At 44.4% G+C, this 20,903-nt stretch overlaps 1 protein-coding gene across 6 annotated transcripts in view; it reads right to left on the reverse strand.

The window, feature by feature from the left end:
- The window catches only part of PIEZO2 (piezo type mechanosensitive ion channel component 2), a 252,980-nt gene that overhangs the window by 200,303 nt on the left and 31,774 nt on the right, over positions 1–20,903 (reverse strand). For all 6 annotated transcript variants that reach the window (XR_015153974.1, XR_015153975.1, XM_086373218.1 and 3 more), the window contains exon 2: positions 12,246–12,341. Coding sequence is in view for 4 of the 6 variants with exons in the window: in XM_086373218.1 (XP_086229344.1) it covers positions 12,246–12,341 (96 nt within the window). In the remaining 2 variants the exon portion in view is untranslated. The remainder of the gene's footprint in view (positions 1–12,245; positions 12,342–20,903) is intronic.

Raw genomic sequence — 20,903 nt, forward strand, 5'->3', positions numbered from 1 at the left:
GTGAAAATTGTGTTTTAGTTTCATCATTAAGTTCTTGCACTTAGGGCTACTTTCTTTTCTAGGATGTTTGATTGGATTCTCTCATTCTCCTTTCCCCAAAATGTTTGTTTTTCATAACTTAAATTCAAATAGTACTCACAATAAATGATTACTTAAGATTACTTTTTTTTTTTTTTTTTTTTTTACAGGAAAAACAGTATCAATGAGGCCAAGTAAGTGGGGTTAGTGGGAACTGCCTTAAAGGGCCTGAAATGCCACAGTTGTAACTATTTTGGACAAAGCGGCTCCCTCTGGTGGAAACAGAACCTTCTCTAGATGGACTGGACCGCATCACACAGCCCAGAACCTGGGGTGTCTTCTGAAGACGTGACAATGGGGGAGGAGGAGTCTGCTGTTGGCATTTGGATGGTCCATGGCAGGTGGGAAAACTGAATCCCTGAATGGTTTATCTTCAGTTAAACTGCTCTAATCACTGACCCCAATCCTCTGGGGTGATTGGCCTGGGAGAACCTGAATGGTGAGGTACAGACACATATGGGCACTTGGAGATTAGGTACAATTCACACGCTCCTCAAATTCAATCCCGAGGCTCCAAGATGGAGGAGAAAGAACAAGCCGACCAAGTGCAGGAGCTGAGAGGCCCACACAGATTAGAGGTGGGGTGACTGGGCCTCATGGCCCTCGACCCACGGAGGAACAAAGACGCGATTTCAGAGCGAATAGCACACAGAAGCCCTCCTGAGACCCAGACACTCACTCTAATTGTTGCTAAAGGTCAGTGGATTTTTAAACTAAATAGTTGGAACTGGAGGAAATCTCATGTTCGTCATTGTTTATTTTACCACATTATTTGCCCGCATCTGTGGTTTTTTTGTGTTTAGACTAAATTTGTTCATTTTCCTGCTCCGTGAATTGTATGGATCTTCTTAACGTGAGAAACAGTACATATTACTAATTTGCTTTAATACCACTTAAAAATATATAACTATTCTAAAATCTAGAGAACTGAGTAAAACAGCCTATAAGGAACTCATCTACTTGTTACATCTTCAGGTAATTCTTGACACAGTAACATCTCCGCACTCAACATCTATATTGACACTTTGTGCAAAATTCAGCCCCATCAAAAATTATAAATTGCCTGTAGCACAGGGAACTCTACCCAGTGCTCTGAGGTCCCCGAAATGTGAAGGAAATCCAAAAAAGAGGGGCTATATGCATACATACAGCTGATCCACTTTGCCATACAATAGAAACTAATACAACACTGTAAAGCAACTATACTCTAATAAAAATTAATTTTTAAAAAGTTATAACCTGAAACTGAGCAGAAAGAGTGTCTCCTCCTCATTCCAACCAGGTCCCACTGTCCTGGTAGTGGGGCCATGTTCTGAGCTCCTGGCAGATGGTGACTGTTCACACATCTATGTTCTCTCCAGGAGAGACTCGGTCCTTAAGGAGGAAGGCATTGCTGGGCATCCTGTAACCATCGCCCCTGAGAGTCCTAATGGGTGTTCATTCAGGTCAACCCTGAGCCCCACATTCCAGTGCAAAACATATACATTTAACTTTCATCAGGGCGTCCCAAGTGGCACTAGTGGTAAAGAATCCGCTTGCCAGTGGAGGAGATGCAAGAGACACAGGTTCGATCCCTGGGTTGAAAGATCCCCTGGAGTAGGAAATGGCAACACACTCCAGTATTCTTGCCTGGGAAATCCTATGGACAGAGGAGACTGGTAGGCTACAGTCCATGGGGATGCAAAGAGTTGGACACAACTGTGTGACTGAGCACGCACACACACACACACACACACACACACAACTCTTGTTGCTTGCGGCAGTGATGCTCAGTGATGATGCCTTGAACACTGAGTGGATAATACTGACCACTGGTCCTTGGGGAAACACAGTAGGATCCTGGAAGCCTCTGGTTATAACATTTTCATCAACCGATCAATATGTAACCTGTTTAGAGACACCTTATTCAATACCTATTGCAGATTCATCAACATTGAACTCACGGCCAACAGCACTGTGACTCCTGCTTGAATGTAGTCTCTCTGATAAATGTATTTCACCCACAAGGCACATCCCAGCCTCCTTTTTGTTTCATTTTAAAAAACTGAATTCAGATATGTATCAATATAAATATTGATATATATTATTTTCAGATTATTTTCTATTATAGGTATCACAAGATATTAAATAGATTTCTCTGTGCTATACAGTAGGTCTTTGTTGTTCATCTGTTTTATATATAGCAGTTTTTATCTTCTAATCCCAAACTCCTAATTCATCCCTCCCTGATGCCCTTTCCCTGTGGTAAGCATAGTTTTTTTTTCCATGTCTGTGAGTCTTTTTTTGTTTTATAAATAAGTTCATTTGTATCATTTCTTTCAATTCTACACATAAGTGATATTATATGATATTTATCTTTGTCTGACTTCCTTCACTTAGTATGGTAATCTCCAGGTCCATCCATGTTGCTGAAAATGGCATTATTTCATTCTTTTTTATGGCTGAGTAATATTACACGATGTATACATACCACATTTTCTTTATCTATTCATCAGTCAACGGACATTATGGTTGCTTCCATGTCCTGGCTACCGTAAACAGGGCTGCTATGAACACCGGGGTGCGTGTATCTTTCCAAATAGAGTTTTCTCCAAATATATGTCCAGGAGTGGGGTTGCATAATCATATGTCCAACGTCCCTGAGCTCAGGAAGTGCCGTGCCCTTGAGGACATTTTAAGCAGCAATATCACCAACACAAAGTACAAAAGCGTGGTCTATGGGGCACTAACTAGTGTCCTGTTCACAGTCTGAGCGGAACCCAAAAGGAGACCTAGTCTTGACCTTCCTCAGCCGCACATGCATGGCTGGTAACTCCAATTTCCTGCCACTCCTCAAGGTCCAACAATGACCATGAAAGCGCTGTGAGCGTCACTTGGGGGTCACAAATGAATTTTAGCAGGTAGACGAATTAACAAACACAGAACCTGCCAATGATAAGGATCAACCTATTTTAAAAAATTAAACATCCTTTTGTATTACCAACTGGAGAGTAAATTTCTGGATTTTGGAGCTATGTTTACTTTTGTTCTCTGTGGTATCGCTGGTTCTAACATGTTATTTATAAAGAGTAAATGCCTCATCAATAATTGTCAGATGACTGAATGAATGAATGAATGAATCAACACTTTATCTGGACCCCCACTCAGCATAGGTCTATCTTCCTGCGACAGGTGGTCCCGAGAATTAATACAGGGGACTTGTTAATTCAGACTCTTGTCGGAGCATTACACAGAGTCCAAACAACAGCAAAATTCTGGACCACAAATATGTTTAATTCCCCAGATAACTACCCCCCACCCCTCTCCTTCAATGCAACAAGCCAGTGTCTCATTTCCAAACAAAAATCCAAGCCCAGCCCCACGTCCAGAAGCCTGGCCTCTGGCTCCCTTTGGCTTGTGCGTGGGCCCACGACAGGCCTTTGTAAACGCCCTGGCTGCTGAATATTTGATGAGCAGCATCTGGCTGAACGACAGAGCAGTCCCTGCCATCTACAGACAGACGCAGCCCACCAGCCCCCATCACACTGTCAGCTCCTCTGATGGACAAGTGTTTGCTTCACTCTCACCTTCATAAACAAACAGCCAGCACAGCCAGCATGCACAATCATGCCTTTCCAATAAGCTGGCTGTTGAATGAGCCTGGCAGCAAAGAGATGATTAATCCTCACCTATTGCACAGTCTGCAAGCAAGTAATTGAGAAACACAGGAAAACAGAGCGGTACGGCATCTGGGACCGGAAGACCTGGTCCCGCGGCTATGGTGCCCATCGCTCTGCTGTCCAGACCCGGCCTGGCCATTAGCCCTTCCACCACTTGCCTCTGTGTCTCCACTGAGATGAAGCGGTGATGGATCTCTGTGGCCTCGGGGTGGCCAGGTCTCTCTGGGGAGACGAAGCAGGAACTTACAGGCTAACCACTGCCTGGTGGTCACTCAGGGCTCATCTCAAGGATGCTGGGGGGTTAGGAGGGGAGTTGACGGGATTGTGTTGAGTAAACAAATGGGACTCATCTTCAGGAGCCTGTGTGTTGCTGTAAAACATGCCTTTTCTGTGCTCTCTTTTTCCCTGCAGGACCACTGCTGCTGCCTCCCCCATGGGACCCCTTCCTCCAGAAGCACTCGATCCTGTACTGGAGTATATTTTTTTTTCTTGGTCAGCAAAACAGGGGTCAGAATTCAGGCTTCACACACTCTCTTGGCCAGGACCCTGTGTCAGAGGCTCTTAGATGATCAGCCTTTAGTGACCCTCTCTTAGATGTCTATACACAACATAATCTATAGAATGAGATAAAGAAATGTGAATGGTCTTTTAGTCAACACATGATAAATGAATAACTTTTAAGTATTCAGAAAAAAATATCTTTGGGATCCTCTTCTCTGCTTAATGCTGAGAAAATATCCTAAATGGTGTTTGCAGTACTATAACCATCCACTTACATTGTCACAAGGCAGCTGGATTATATGAAAAAATCTCTCCATTTATTTTCACTCTGTATTAATTTTATAATAAAACCAGTAGAATGTGGGAAATGCCTGGGTTGGTAACTGAATTATTTATTTTAGAAGCTTTCACTTATTGGATCAATTTTTTTTTTTAATGTTCATTTCAGGAATTATTCATGAACCTCTGTGTGTTTCTCAGCTTCCTTTTCTGTAAAACATAAACAGTATGGATTCCTATTTCATGGGGTGTTGGGAGGACTAAATGAGGTGTAGAAAGCTTGGGGGAGCCGCCTGGCAGACACAAGCCCTGCATGTGTTACCTAGTGGTTCTTCCAATTAGCAATTAGCACTGTTTGAAACTTAAATGTAAGTCTTCATCTGAAAGGGTTGTTTTGTATGAATCTGCAAACATACGTGGGTCTGTTAAGAGAAATGGATATACGCAAAGCCAAGCCTAGACTCTAACAAGTCAATCCATCAAAAATTAGTCTCGTCCAGACTGTGAAGTAAATCAGCTTCAAAACTGAAGCAAATGGACTCCAGATACACAGAGAAGCAAATCAAATCAGCTGAACCTTTTCGAAGGGAAGATACATTTTTCAAGTAAAAGGGATGACCTCCTCCTCTGAGCTCTTTAACCATTTATTCAGCACAAGCACGGGACATGGTATCCATGAACTTGACTCCACAGCAGATGACTTAGTGCTCTGTCCAGGACCAGCATATGGACTCAACATGGGGGGGGAAGAACCAGGACCCTGGGAACTGAAGGAACCTGCTGCCCAGGAATGTGCTGTTAATGCACACGCTGTGCCATTTCTCAGCGTCCAAATGCCCAGGACAGCACTGGTACAGGGCAGCAGTGTGTGTCCATCAAGTGAATAAACAAGAGAGTCATTTCCAGCTTGAATCAGCAAACTGACATCCAGTTCAGGCCCCTCACCCACCCCCGACCTTGTCATGATGAACAGCACCTAAATCACAGGTGAGGTCACACTGCAGATTTGGTTGATCACAGCCAAATAAAATGCAAAGTTCAGGACTTCTGAGAACATCTCCTGACTCATACAATAATATGACCCCGTGTTTCCTGAGATGAGAATTATATGTGTGCCTGAAAGTTCTGTGTCACTGAATGCTCTTTGCCAAATTCAAAATAACCACCCCCCAAAAAAGAACAGATAATATAACCTAAACATCTTACCATTAATTTATTCAAAAATTCAAGAAGCAATCATCTCATCATTTTGGTAGCATTCTGTTTGGTTGAGCTGATATTGATAATAAAGCACTTACCCCCAAATAATTTGCTCAATTAAATATTTCCTTACCTTTTGCTTTATGATGACATAATAAACCACAGTAATAATAAGCTTAATGGTATAAAGAGTAACAGTGTTTTTAACAAAAACCAGATGCCAGCAGTTTAAAATATCTGCTACTATTTCCTCTCTGATGTCTAAACACAGCTTTACAAGTTACAGACCGCTCTGCCTCTTCACATCGGCAAATGCAACATCATTTTTCTTTTCTCAGGAGCCTTCAGTGACTCTGGTAAAGTGTTTCCTGGGTCACATGAGGGTGAGGCCTTCTGGTGATTACTTCACACACACACACACACACACACACACACACACTATCCTATGATGATTACAATTTCCTCTTAAACTAGGACTCCGTTCAGAGCTGAAGAGAATAAAATATTTTTTCTTATTATTTTCGAATAACTTTGTCAACAGTTTACGGAAATGAACCCGACCTGCTAAATTGCTCGCCTTTGTCCTCAAAGCACAGTGAAGCCTCTCTTTGACCACCCGCGTTCTAACGCTATCTTCCTCCCAAATGTTGAAAGAGAGCCAAATTACGAGAGAAAGACCTTTTTAATGACTTCTGAATCATTGTTAACATAAGCAAACACAGCAGGGAAATTGTTACCTTGCTCAAAAAAATACAAAAAAGTTATGTAGGAAAAAAAATTTTAGAAACCCACCCCTTTAACAAAGGGAGAAAATCTTCTCCACAAAAACCACATGTTGAATAATATTTGGAGGGCATATCCTGAAAGTTTGGTCCCTTTGGTTTCCTTTGGCAACCTGAGCGCCTCAGCCATGCCGGGACCCTCATGTGAGCTTCACCTGCTTCAGAAGGACCCGGCTTCCGTGACTGAACAGAGAGACCTAGGAAGACCCACCCAGGTACCCAAAGCCCTTCCCTCCCCTCCACCCCCAGGGCTCTGTTCCCACCTATGAGTCGTTCAATCTCAGAGAAGGCTTCCGATGACTGAGGGTCCCTGAACCAAACAACAGCTTTGCAGTTAGAAATAATTACCCACCGTAGACTACCCTTGTCTCTGGTCCTTCAGCATGTTTGTGTGTGCATGTGTGTGTGTGTGCATGTGTGTGTGTGAGAAAGAGACACAACATGTCACCTGTGAACTGATTAAATGATGATGCTTCTAAGATACCTTCACTGCAGGTCAATGACTAGTATTGCCCAAAAAGCACTGTAGTCTTGACATTTGGAGAACTCCTTCTCAAACAGCCCCCAATAAGTAAATGACTCTCCCTACCACAAAAAAAAAGGATGGAGAAGACCTTTCTTACCCTTCCCAGCCTGCAGGAGGGCACAAGAACTAAGACAAGATGCTGGCAGGACTGAGCAAGGAGACAGAAGCGATTTACAGCAAAGTCCACACCCCACACCAGATTGTGGCTCTCACCCCAGACCCTGGACACTTTACTGATAAAGTAAGAGCTGTCCTTGCATGCAAGGATATAAATAAAACTCTCTGTTGAAATCAACCAAAAAAGACTCGGGACTTTGAACATCTACAGAACCAAAATCTAAGAAAGTATGATCAGGTGCGTGGAACCAGACAGTGAGTCCCAGCCTTACGGCGGAAGCGCTCCCTGATGGATGGAAAGGCTGGTGAGGTGGGACGGGAACTGGTCAGGAGTCTAGACTGTCCTAAAAGTGACTGAGGCTCACCAACCTCCATGGCAGAAGGAGAGTGCAGTCATACCAGCCCCTTACCATGCAGGTTCCTAGCTGGTTGAGTGGATTTATAACCCAGTGGGTTTTTCCATTCCAGAGTGGAGGGGGGTTCCTGCCATTTCAATCAATCACTTTCCATCCTCTAATTAAATGAGGTCATGTGTAGGGAGCACTCACTGCAGCTCCCGACACGTAGGAAACTGACCTGCTCTTAGCACCCTCAGTCCCTAGGCCTCTGAAGATACTCCACCCGACTCTCTGGTCTAGGCCAGGTAGGCGCAGCCAGATGGCTGTGGTCAAGACTTCAGGTAGATCGAGCTAATCAGTACCTCCTTCAGGATGCTGCCTTCTGGTTCCCCCATCTCACTTTGCCCAGCGTCTTAGTCTCATACATCCGTGCATCCACATGAACCCATCACAGAAAGATGTTCCATTTTTTTGTCACTCAGGTGTATCATCCAATTAATCTTAAACCTCCTCAATGATCATGAGGCTTGACCTTCAGACACTGTTTTACACTCAATACTCTGGGTTTTGTCTTTTTTTCTTTTCTAAAATTGATATAACTAATACATCTCCAGTTTTTTCCCCATCAAAGTTGACTCCAAATACTATCACATCAGACCCACCTTAAAAGGGCAGTGACTTGCCACCATGGAGCCTGCATGCATGTATGTTAAGTCACTTCAGTTGTATCCACCTCTGTGTGCCTATGGGCTGTAGCCCGCCAGGCTCCTCAGTCTGTGGAATTTCCCAGGCAGGAATACTGGAGTGCGTTGCCATGCTCTCCTCCAGGGGAGCTTCCCAACCCAGGGATTGAGTCCATGACTCCTACAATGGCAGGCAGATTCTTTACTACTGAGCCACCTGGGAAGCTCACCATTGAAGCTACTTAAGGCAAAGTCCAAAGGAGACTGCAGAGGATTAATCTGAGATTGGTTTAAAAAAATGACAGCATCGCTGGAATAAGTCCATGGCTTCCAAAGATAGCTTCTTTGACAGAGCTACCCTTCAAGGAAACACACAAGAGCCAGCGTGCTTGGGAGACCATGATGGTGAAGAACCATGCTTTCTTCTCATTGTTACTCTCCACAAACTCAAACATAGTGTTTGGTGGAGGGCAGTCTTTCAATTAACATTTGTTGAAAGAAATAAACAGTCACACTCAATAAGATGTATTTTCTATATAATATCCACATGTCATCAATCTGCACTGAAGCAAATTAAAATGTCTCCTTTCAACAAACCCGTATCATCTCTCCAGACCGTTGTGCCCAGGGCCTGGTACTCTATCAGCCAACAAGTATTTACTCAGTGATTAGGCTTCCCCTTGTGCTTGTAATACTGAGAACAGTGTTCTGTCCTGGGCACGGGTCAGACAACACAAGAGTTAAGAGCATGACCACCTACACAGTACCTGTGTGTCCTGGGCTTGTTAACAAGAAAGCCTGGATATCACACAATTCTTAGCTGATATTTAAAGAGCGCTAGGAAATATCTTGAGGTTAGGACTAGCTATGAGATTGAGATTTCTAAATCTAGCTCACTCTGATATTCAAAGTAATAACATTATCCTTCAAAATAACAGTCATGTTATCATTAGTCAGTGTGTGCTGAGTACACACAGTATACGGACTTTTACATCTCATACATTTTACCCGCTACGTTCCATCCAAACAAAATACCAACTGTTCCACCACAATGAGGATATGCATTATGCATAGGCATAGGGAACTTAATACATACACGTCTAGTTGAAGAACTTAATGTCTCATCAACTTGGAATATTTGGGCCACCTGAAGTTAACTACATATTAGTTCCTATTTAATGGAGTGATGTCTCAATTTAAATGCAAAGCCCATTGCTAAGCAAACAGCAAGCGAAGATTTCCTGGCCTTTCTTCAGTATCTTAGGTTTCAATAAAATCCTTAACGTTGTAAGGAAAGCATACAACATTCTGATTTCTTCAATTATTCATAATCTTCTGATCCCCAGTAAATCTAAAGTAGCAAACTCCCAGGACCTATTACCCCACACCCAAGCTTCTGTCTCCAGAGGAGAGACAGGTGTGAGTGATCAACTGTCCTGCAACGTTTGCTCTCGTGGAGGCCGAGGGAAGCAGAGGACAAGGCCTGGGTTCCTAGATGCCAAGAACTCTAGACTCTGAAAACAAATGCACTCATTCATTCATTCTGTAAATATTGATGAATGGACGGCTAGACACCAGGCGCTGTCCCCGGTCCTGGAAACACAGTCGCGAACAAAAGAGCAAAACCTTTGCCATCTTCAAGGTGGTGCATAAGGAGGGACTCCATAACTAACTGCACTAAAATGGGCTCTGGCTCAGCCTCTGGGGAGACCTGAGTGGACGGGGGACAAGGAGAATGTCTGAGGAGCCAATAGAGTTGGGAGGATGGAGATTCCCAGCCCAAGGAGAGGGGCTTCACTGAGACCACCCTGAGCCTGAACTATACTGACATCTGACTCCTGCTGAGAAATCCAAGGAGAAAGAAGGGAGAAGCAATCTGCATACTGACTTACTAAAAGTTCCCATCCTCTGAGCCCTGATTGTGCATGCCCACCTGTGTGTGTGTGTGCAGGAGTGTGTGTGTGCGTGTGTGCATGTGTGTAGAAGTGTGTATGTGTTTGTGCATGCACATGTGAGCATGTGCGTGTGTGTGCACCTGTGCAGCAGAGGCCCTGAACGGCAGGCAAAGCAGATTCCCTAGAGTTCTCTCCCAGATGACACTGGACCTTCCTACCCATCTGTGAGAAATGTGTGTGACCCCAAGACTTCTGCAAAGCCACACAGCATCACCCTTCCAGGTCCACCAGGTCCACCACCGTCTGTGTGGATGCCACACAGGCATCTTCCTGGACCATGTGACTTGAACCTTGGACCACAGCTCCACTAGAAACGCCTGGGCTGGGTCCCTCCAATCACAGAATTAGAACTGCCAGAATGTGAGTCCTGTGAGTTCATAAAGACCACATGGGGCCTCCCTCCCTCCAGTCCCTGTGCGATTCCAGACACAGCAAATAGATAAGGTTGTGAGTCTCGGCCATGCCCCTTGGCGCTGAAAGACAGGAAGGATGGGAGGACAGGACACACAACCTCAAGCCCTGTCCCCAGGTACCAGCTGGAAAGATGCCTGCAGGCTCCCTCTGAGCTGCTGGTCCCTCAGCCCCAGGTGGGTGGGGTGTGTGGAGCGGGTAGGCAGACACCTGTGCACACGATGCTGTCTGTGTTCTGGCCTGTGACACTTTGGGGATTCAGACATTTCTTCCCATACACAGAAACTGCCCTGCGTGTCTGATCTCATCCTTCACCTGTGTGTTTCCTGACTGAGTCACCCTCTCTGTGCTCGGGCAGAGATGATGGGCCACGTTACACATGCCCACCCCCACAGAGACGGAGGCCCTGGGCAGAGCAGGACTGGGTCACTTGGGAAGAAGCAAAGCCAGGCGTCATCACTGAGTGTGACAAGGAAACCCCATGACCTGGTTCCAGATAAAACAAGGGGACACCCTGACAGAAAAGCAACAGATCATTTAATTGAGGACAAACAGGTACTCATTTCTAAAGCACTTAATTCTAAAGGTGAAACCTTCTTTCTTTAATACATGAGCTCCCAGCCATGAGGTAGGAGTTGCCCGTGTGTTGCCATCTTGGTTACGAGGCCAGAAGCTAAGCTGTTTAAATGTCTTTGTTTATGTTGGACTCTAGGAAGGCGGCTTGGGTGGGCGGGGTCTCGTAAACAACATATTTTTGGTCTGATAAGGATTTGTTTAGACTCACATCTCTCTAGCCCTTTTTCACTGTGTGTATTAAGATTTAAGCAAATTAAAAGAGCTATTACTTAAATTCTTCCTAAGGCAAGAAAACCAACAGTGCATCTGCAGTCCTAACCATCAGGATGAACAATCAATTTAACAGTCGGGGGGAGAACAGGAAAGACAGTCATGATTTACTACTCTGTTTACACCAGGACTTTACTGCTTTTCCTGAGAAGTCAGCACTGTGAGCTGGCACCGTGGAGCCACGGCCATTCCCATGTCAAGCCCGACTTCCTGTCCTTTGCTATAAACACAGGGCCATCATTCTCACCTAAGACATAGGGCACAGTCCTGATTTCTTGTAACGGCATCGTTTCAAAAAAACAATTAATTCGATTAGCTCAGTGCAGTTTAATTTCTCTCTTTGTGAAGAACTTCAAATCAGACCAGCTTCCTCGTCGGAGCCTCAAGAAAGAGTCACTGTTTCTCTCTATGCCTTCAGGTTCCTGGAGAGCACTGGGGAAGGAGCTACAGGTTTGCAATCGCACACTTGAAAAACTAGCACTGGAATCTGTGTCTTTCTGTACCTGACTGAGGCACACACGACAGATCCAGCTGACGTGTGAAGCCGTCGCAACCGCCGGCTTCCTCCCCAGGCCTCCTGCTCATGTCCTAGCTGCACTTCCCACCGCCTACTCCCAGCACAGAGAACCTGCAGATTCACTTCATTTTCATGACCACACATTGAGTTCCAGAACCTTCCAGACCCTCTGTAAACCTACAAACGCAGGCCTGCTGGGGAATATGTGTGGGAAAAACAACTGCGAGTGATAGAAACTCATCACCACCAAGTGCCCCAGCTCCCCACTGGACCGGCATTCTCCCTTCCGATAGCAACACCCCAGGGACCCCCAGATGCGCCCCGCCCTGGAGCAGAGAGCCAGGGGCTCTTACCTTGCATGGTAGCTTTAGTTGGTTCCGAGAACAGGGGGATGAGCAGGAGGTAGATGAGGTAGACGAAGGAGAGCCCGTTGTACCGGAAGGCGCAGGCTGCGGGGAAAGAAGAGGGCATTAGTGATGGTGACAGTGGCCTCGGGCATCGCGGCGTCTGGCGGCTGCATGACCACAGCACATCTTCCATAAGAAAGAAAACACAGCTGCATCTGTCTGTGCCCATCATCACACGGAGTGTGGTGAGAATCGGGGAATGACAGTGCTCCCATCACCTAACCAGGAGGCAACACCAGCACCCCTGTGACAGGCACGAAACCTGTCACAGATGAAAAGTGCCTCAGAGACTCAGGGCGATGGGCTGTGAATATGTGAGGTGTTCAGAGGAGGCTATGGGTAGTAGGAGAGGTGAGACTGAAGGGAAAAACGAGAGAAGAAAGTCTGTCAAATGCTCTGTGGCTGGGCTCGACCCCAGTTATCTAAGGAACTCTGTCTGACAAGAACGGGCCCCCAGGCTCAGGGACCCACTCACTCACTGGCCCGTTGAACAGATTCACAGGATGAAGAAGTGTGGGGATGAACGTTCATCAGAGAGAATGTGGAGCTAACATCACTAGTCCCTGACCACGTGTATAAGAAGACATTTCAGGCAGATTACACTGGAGACACACGCCTGGGGCACATGAGTTCATGTTAGTGTCAGCTCACACCAGCATTGCCCCACATCAAGCCTTATCTGTGCATTACCTCTCACTCTCACCACTCTCCTTGCACAGATTCTGTTTTTATTCTCTCTACACATGACAAAGCAGCAGGAGTAGAAAGCACAGCCGGGCTGAGGTTGGAGCCTGTGAGCTCGTCCCACTTCTGCGTCTCCATCAGGAAGTCTGGCAGCCTCCACTCCGCATCCTCACCTGTCTGACTCGTCCCCAGGAAACCATCAGGGCCTCAGGGGGCCAGAACCTTGCTTCCACAGGATGCTTGTAACTGTTTTGGTTTTATATAACCTTGTTCTGTGAGGTATCAAATCGTTCACACTGGAAATGTGTACACTGAGGGCATTCCCAAACACTAACTCTGAAGAGGGAGAAATGAGCCCACTCCTGGGTTCTCAGGGCAGAGCCTTTAGCTCCCATTATTTATCGCAAAGTCCCAAACACTTAAAGAGATGCAGGGACAACCCAAGGAGGGTAGTCAGTTCAATTGCTCAGTCGTGTCCAATTCTTTGAGAACCCATGGACTGTAGCACACCAGGCCTCCCTGTCCATCACCAACTCCCGGAGTTTGATCAAACTCATGTCCATAGAGTCAGTGATGCCATCCAACCATCTTATCCTCTGTTGGCCCCTTCTCCTCCTGCCTTCAATCTTTCCTAGCATCAGGGTCTTTTCCAGCGAGTCAGTTCTTCACATCAGGTAGCCAAACTATTGGAGCTTCAGCATCAATCCTTCCAATGAATATTCAAGATGGATTTCCTTTAGGATTGACTGGTTTGACCTCCTTGCAATCCAAGGGACTCTCAAGAGTCTTCTCTAATAACACAGTTCAAAAGTATCAATTCTTTGACGCTTAGCTTTCTTTATGGTCCAACTCTCACATCCATACAATATGTGACCCCCTGCTCCCATGAGTGGGCTGGACCTGGGGCTCCGAGTGACCAGAGACAGTGAAAGTACCAGGATCCCTCTTGGGGGCCTCTATCCTGGGTACCCCTGGTCCCTGAGGGGAGCCAGCCACTGGGTTGCAAGTTTCCCCAAGGAGAGGCCCCAAAGGAAGGAGCCGAGGTCTCCAGCCAGCAGCCAGCCTGCACCAGAAAAGGAGGAGATGGGTGAGCCTGGAAGAGGGCCTCACAGGCTGCACCCTGACTGACCTTGACTGCCCTGACCAACCTCGACTGCATCCTGACCAACCTTGACTGCAGCCCATGAGAGCCTAAGCCGGAGGCGCCTGCTGAAACTTCCTGGATTCCCCACTCCCAGAAACTCTGCAGCAGGGTTTGTTGCTTTAAGCTGCCAAATGTTTGGGTAATTTGTATGCAGCAACAGATGACTAATACCCAAACTTTCATTTAAAAAAATCAAACCACTTCTAAAAATCCACCTTCGTTTATTTTTGTCTTAAATTATCCAGTTTGACTAATGACAGTGGCCTAATTGCTGAATTTTCTGCTTTATTTTATGTGTGAAGTTGCCACCCAGGAGTCACCTGAGCTTACGGGCAAAATATGCCTTTGAACTTGTCAGCAAGGCACACTCAAGCTAGAAAAGCCTCAGAAGGTAAACAGCAACTCTCTCTTACCCAGTGTGATGTTGTCGTGGTCCACGACCTGGAATCACGGAGCACACCCCCTGCCTTTGTAAAAAGTTATCAGATGCCAGTACCCACACCTCTCAGGGGGCACGCAGGCACATGGAACCCTGTCCTCTGCCTCAGGGATTTACTGTGGACACTACAAGTTTTTACAATACAGTTCTAGGGGAAAAAAAATTCTTCACTCTAGCTAAGAATGCACTCTTTCCCACTATTTCTACCTGGTTTCAACTATCCAAAATTATGTAGAAAGTTCCCTCAAAGAATGACAACAGGAATTTTCCCCAAAAAAGACCTTGCCAGGCTTAGAGAGATCACAATTAGAAACTGCATGATAACAAGTTATCAAGTAAAGAGCATTATCAACATTAGTACAGTCATTTGAACTATAGACAACTGGACTGGTCTCATTAACAAATTTCATTTTCTAAAGGTGAAAACAGATAGTTCAGGAAAAACTCTCTAAGTAGGAGAAAACATAGATGTCACTTTGACAACTTAGAGTTTAATCAGTATAGAAGGGAGAAAATCTCTTGCAAATGTGAAATTTTTAAGATGGCCGCATAACATTTATAAAAAATACTTGTGTTGCAATGCAGGTGTACTAGTTTACAATGTATTATATGATCACAAAGAGATTTATGCACACTCTAACTTCCACAATAATTGAAGGTAATAATCTCAGACTTTACTAAAAATAAGTGCCCTCAGAGCTGAATTTTTAGCAAGAATGTGTCCTCTCCTCCTCCACACCCTTCAGCAAGGCCAAAGAGGCCCCCACCATGAATCGCCTGCAAGAGGACTGAGCTTAAATGTTTAGAACCTCCATCTCAACTAAGTACATTCTAAATACTCCTTAACGGCCTCAAAATGCTTTGTTTATTTTAACTTGCCAGACCAGTAGATACACATTATTCAGAATAAGCAACCTCACTACCAAGAGACAAAACAGTGCTGTCAGGTCAGTGATTCTAGAACTTCATTTTGTGTTTATACTTTCAATAATTTTCCTTCTGCTCTCTGAAGCCATCAATGACTTTTAAAAGGATGTCCTCTCAAAACCATGGTGATTTTTATAGAAAACAGTAAAGACAAGAGAAACAGCTGCAAAGTATTTACAATGCAGCAGAAAAAAAAGCCCAACAATTGCAGATTTTTCCTAAGGAAGCAAAACCATCAAAGAAACAAGAGACAGGAAAGACTGCCAAGTCACCTTATTCATTGTCCGTCTGTGTAAAATTCTTTCCCCCAGGACACACTCCTGTGTTTCCCATCTGGTGAAACTTATAAATGTCACGTGGTGATGCTTTAGGACAGCTAACAGACAGGACAAGATCCCTCTCTTCCCTCTTCCTGTATCTCCGACCTCCACATCCAGCAGAGGTCTGGTTCCAAGTGCTTCCTTCAAAAAGTTGCAGAAATGAGTTCTAGGAGGACACCAGGGAGTCCCTTCCACTACAGTTCAGAAGGCGGCCACCTGACCACACACTCTTACCACGCAGCACCTGCCCTCTGCTCCCTACGCCACCACCACCGAGTTCACACGTGCCAGACACAAAGGGGAACAGAAGTATTCATCAAATAAGAAAACACACATACAGGCAGTCCCTATATTTTAACACTACTTTTTTTATCTAGAGATGTATGAAAGCTGACTATTCTCGGAAGTCTGTCAGTCAACACTGAATCTATCAGTTATATGTTTCAGATACTGTAAGAAGCAGAAATTCCTCATCACATAAGTTCAGTTCAGTTCAGCAGCTCGATCCTGAGAGTAACAGCATGGATGGTCTCTCGTGACTGCAATGAGTAAATAAAGCTTTTATACCAGTACATAATTCCTTAAGCTTTCTGAATACTCAGAAATAGATCTGTTTCATTGAGTCTGAAGGGCCCTGCAATTAAGTCCACAGTTCCTACAATTCCTCAAAATAGAACCTGCTCTCTTACTATTGTGATGAAGAAGAAATTAGGCTGGGTAAGTAAGTGCAGAGAAAAGGTGCAGCATTGAAACTGTTTCTTTGCTCACCTGCCATAATCTCTTGACGAGGAGAGTTAGTGTTCTAGATGGGGACATCCAGAGTCACCGAGGTCTGTGTCTTGGTATTTACTGATTTCTTTAGAAATCACTCATCATCCTTCACATAACACTCATTCTCATGTGAGGAAGGTACCCTTTACCTAAGTCAACTCACTTTTAGGTAATGCAACAATTTATAACTAGACCACTATACCTGTCTACTAGTCTATTACTAGCAGAATGCAGATTTATCTTTTAGTTTTTTTAAATATTAATTACAATTAAGCTTTAGTCTATAAAGATTGTATCTAATCTATAAAGATTAAATCTATTCATCTTTAAGAATTTAAAGCTTATTTTCCTCAGAAAAATTTTTAAAGAGAGCTGATAATCAGTCATGTTTAATTTTAAACTAACTTTTAAATTCCAGTTTTTAATTCTTAATTAATTTCATTAATTCTGTCTCATTTTTAATGAACACTACTTTTCTGTAATTTTCCCAAAAGGTAACTTATCTTCCTAATTTATACAAATTCTACTAGACTACCAGTTCACAGTAGTTGGATTTTTACATCACTGGTCCTTTGAAAAACCTAAGAGAGGTGCTTACAACCCTAATAATATGGCAGTGTTTCTTGCTGGATTTCTTAGATTTTAAATACTAAGTCTGATTCACAACTTAATCATCTATAAGATCCATCAAGATTTCAAATTTGGAAAGCTAACCCTCCATTAATCAGTATGTCTAAACTATTAGGATGAACCATTGAACTTGATATAACAAAAGTAGTTATAACAAAATATATAGTAGTTAAAACAAAAATATAACAAAAGTAGTCAACTATTAGGAAGTTCATGCCATTCAACCTGAAATAAATCAGGACTGATTACTGGACTCCATTATAAGTGGAGACTAAGTGGTATCTTCATCTAGAAATAAGAGAGATCAGTGTTCAAAGGCCACCCACATGCTGGTCCCTGAGTGATCTGAGACAGCTATAGAAAAGGAGACATGAGGGCTGAAGAATATGTGTGTGCGTGTGTGTGTGTGTAGGCGTGTGTGTGTGTGTGTGTGTAGGCTTCATGTAGGCAGCACCACTTTTAATAACAGGATTAATTTACTGCCTGCCACAGTTTCCTTCTTTCAAGAAGTCAGTAAAATGAGATTTCTTTTTTTGCAAGCTTTCACTGTAGGCTTCAGAATATTCTATATTATTCTTGGCAGCATCCTCCCCAGACTGCTGTGTGCATTAGCATGAAAAGAAGTCGGTTCAGCTGCCGACATTAAGTCCTATTTCTTCCACCCTCAGCACACGATGCTGCCCGACGTGGTCTCTCCTTTAACAACTAATATGGCTGAAAAATGATTAAAAAGCACTGTTTTTATGTTGATAAATTTACTTTGACATTCTGCCTGCTTCTTCCTGGGAACACCCTCTTCCCTGACATATATGGAGCCATCGCTATTGCCTTCAAATATTTCTGGTGCTGGAGAAGTAGACACACCTTTTATGGCATGAATTCAGCCCTCGACTATGTCTGGGCTTTATGCTTCTGATACCACAGTAACGAGGAACAGCCACTGACCACAGTGCGAAATGCTTGCTTCCAGAACAACGTCCAACACAGTGAGGAACTGGACTAATGCCTCAAAATCAGCTTCTCCACCAGATAGCCTGCTTGGGTTTAATTTGGACTCACAGCCTTTGATTTTGCACTCAGTCCTTTCCTCATCACTGCAAATGCCAGTCCCACTCCAAGTCCACATAACTGAGGATGGGGTGAGCACCACACACTCTTGGCAGTGGACAAACCACAGGACACCCAGACCATGACCCCAGACTCATCCCATCCCCAGCTGCCTCTGCCTTCTGCTCTCTCTCTTGTGCATGCATGCTAAATCCCTTCAGTCGTGTTTGACTCTTTGGACCCCATGGAATGCAGCCAGCCAGGTTCCTCTGTCCATGGGATTTCCCAGACAAGAATACTAGAGCGGGTTGCCACTTCCTCCTCCATGGGATCTTCCTGACCCAGGAATTGAACCTGCATCTCCTGAATCTCCTGCATCGCAGGCAGAGTCTTTACCTACTGAGTCTCCTGGGAAGCCCCTGCTCGCTCTTACTACCCTTCTTTTCAATACCCACCACATTCTCTTGCCTCATAAAATTAAGGCAGTTTAAGATCACTGGTGAGATGCTCTACTGGGGAAATTGATCATTACAGGAACATGTTTAAGTTTACGATACAAGCTTTAATCAGCTCATGACCCTGACATGAGAGCGTGTTTGATTTTTGGTCACTAAATGAACAAGTTTTTGATCTCCTATATTTCCAAGTGTAGATGACCTTTCCTGACCCATAGCTATGTCCTGGATTTTCTAGATGACCCATAATTGTCAGAACTTTCCCCAAAGTCCTCAGAGTGAGACTGTTTGGGCATCCCAGTCTAACTCCACAAAGCAGGTCTGAGTCCTGAGCCCACTGAGCCCAGCTCAGCTGGATGCTTCCTATCAAGATTCTGTTCAGGCTGGGTTACTTCCACAGATGCCATCAATAGGTCACTGGGCCATTTCCACAGGGACGGGCGGTTGCAAAACATTCCACCCTTGGCCGGTGCCCAGGAAGAGCTCACACAACAATGCACGTCCTTAGACATGCCCCTTCTACCCACCCCACCCCCATTAGCCATCCCCAAATGCACAGCACCAGGCCTTCAATCACACTGGAACACAGACTCCCTCCTGTTCACTATTCTATTTCCAGTTTCTATTCCCATTTCTAAACATAGTAAGCAGTCAGTAAATATTTGTTGAAGGAGTAAATAGATCCCTGCCTCTTTCTTTGCAAACCTGTAATGCCCTCTGTACAACCATGGGTCCCAAATTCCAGAACATACTTCAAACTTACCCAAATGCCTGTCTCCTTCAGATAATGCCCCCATCACCCAGTAAAAAGTAATCTTCTCTGAATAAAAAAGCACACCTTTCTTGCAGTAACCAAACAATTCGGTAAGACTGCCACACTGGGAACTCTGCACCACAAAGAATGGTTGTTGCTCATAGGAGTTAACACAAAAAGATGTGCACAAAACGATGGGTCAAAACCCAGCTTAGACAGCTGTGTACAACACAGCAGGCCTATGAGGTTGACATTAATATTTTTAAGGTCCCCCATTTTCAAGAAACTAAGGTTCACAAAGGATATGCAGCTTGCCCAAGGTCAAGGTGAACTTGGATTTAATCCCAGTCAGGCTGAGTCTTACCTCCTCCACTCCCCAGCCCTCTATACACACAGAAAACATCTGGAAGAACATCAGACCATTAACCTCTGGGAGGAAGGGTTGAAGGAGGGAGAATAGTAGTCACCTTTTAAATAATAACATTAATTTTTCTCATAACAGGTATTTGTACATTTTGCATTTTAAAATCACACTGTGTGCATGCTAAGTTGCTTCAGTCGTGTCCAACTGTCTGTGACCCCATGTACCATAGCTGCCAGGCTCCTCTACCCATGGGATTCTCCAGGCAAGAATACTGGAATGGGTTTCCATGGCCTCCTGAAGGGGATCTTCCCAACCCAGGGATTAAACCTGGGTATCTTACATCTCCTGCATTGGCAGGCAGGTTCTTTAACTAAATCTAAGGAAATGTAATCACTTGCATTTCTGAATACCCATCACATTTATGATCTGGCTCCATGTGACCTTGAAGTATTTCACCCTGTAAACCCATCACCCTTTTGAATGGACTGTAAGCCCCTTAAGAGCAGGACTGTGTGTCAGCTGTGATTTTGGGAGCCCAGCAGAGTACCTCTCACATGACAATCATGTGACAATGGTGCAGAATGAATGAAGGAATGAAACACTGGACTTCTCTTACCCTTGGAGACAGAGATATCTGAGAAAAGCTGTCGTGTCTGACAAGTGGTGTAAATGTTCAATGGCTTTCACCAAACAGATGACTCTGCAATGCTCAGTCTGGCTCACATAATGACATGGCTACAAAGAAGAATATTCAAAAGCGATGAGACAAATATATCTGTTGGAAAAACAATATCTGGGTAATAATTTCCACTTAGGCATCCAGGAAGAGGTAAGAAACAAGAAAGCTTCTTGAATCATGAATCTTTCTATCATGATGAAGTTACACTCTAGGGAGCTTCTCTTGGAAGAAAAAGGTATATGAAGTTAAAAGTCCAATTCTTAACCATTTCCTTCTTACAGATGGATTCAATGCAAATTCTACATCACTGCAAGAGGTTCTATAAGGCTTTGGTCAGCTTTGGGGGATGGAAAGACGTTTCTTAACCATATATACCACACAAAGAAAGTG

This window comes from Bos grunniens, chromosome 24 (genome assembly GCF_055505025.1).
Source record: "Bos grunniens cultivar Pamir isolate PY7600 chromosome 24, Bosgru_T2T1.0, whole genome shotgun sequence".
In the NCBI taxonomy this organism is placed as follows: domain Eukaryota; kingdom Metazoa; phylum Chordata; class Mammalia; order Artiodactyla; family Bovidae; genus Bos; species Bos grunniens.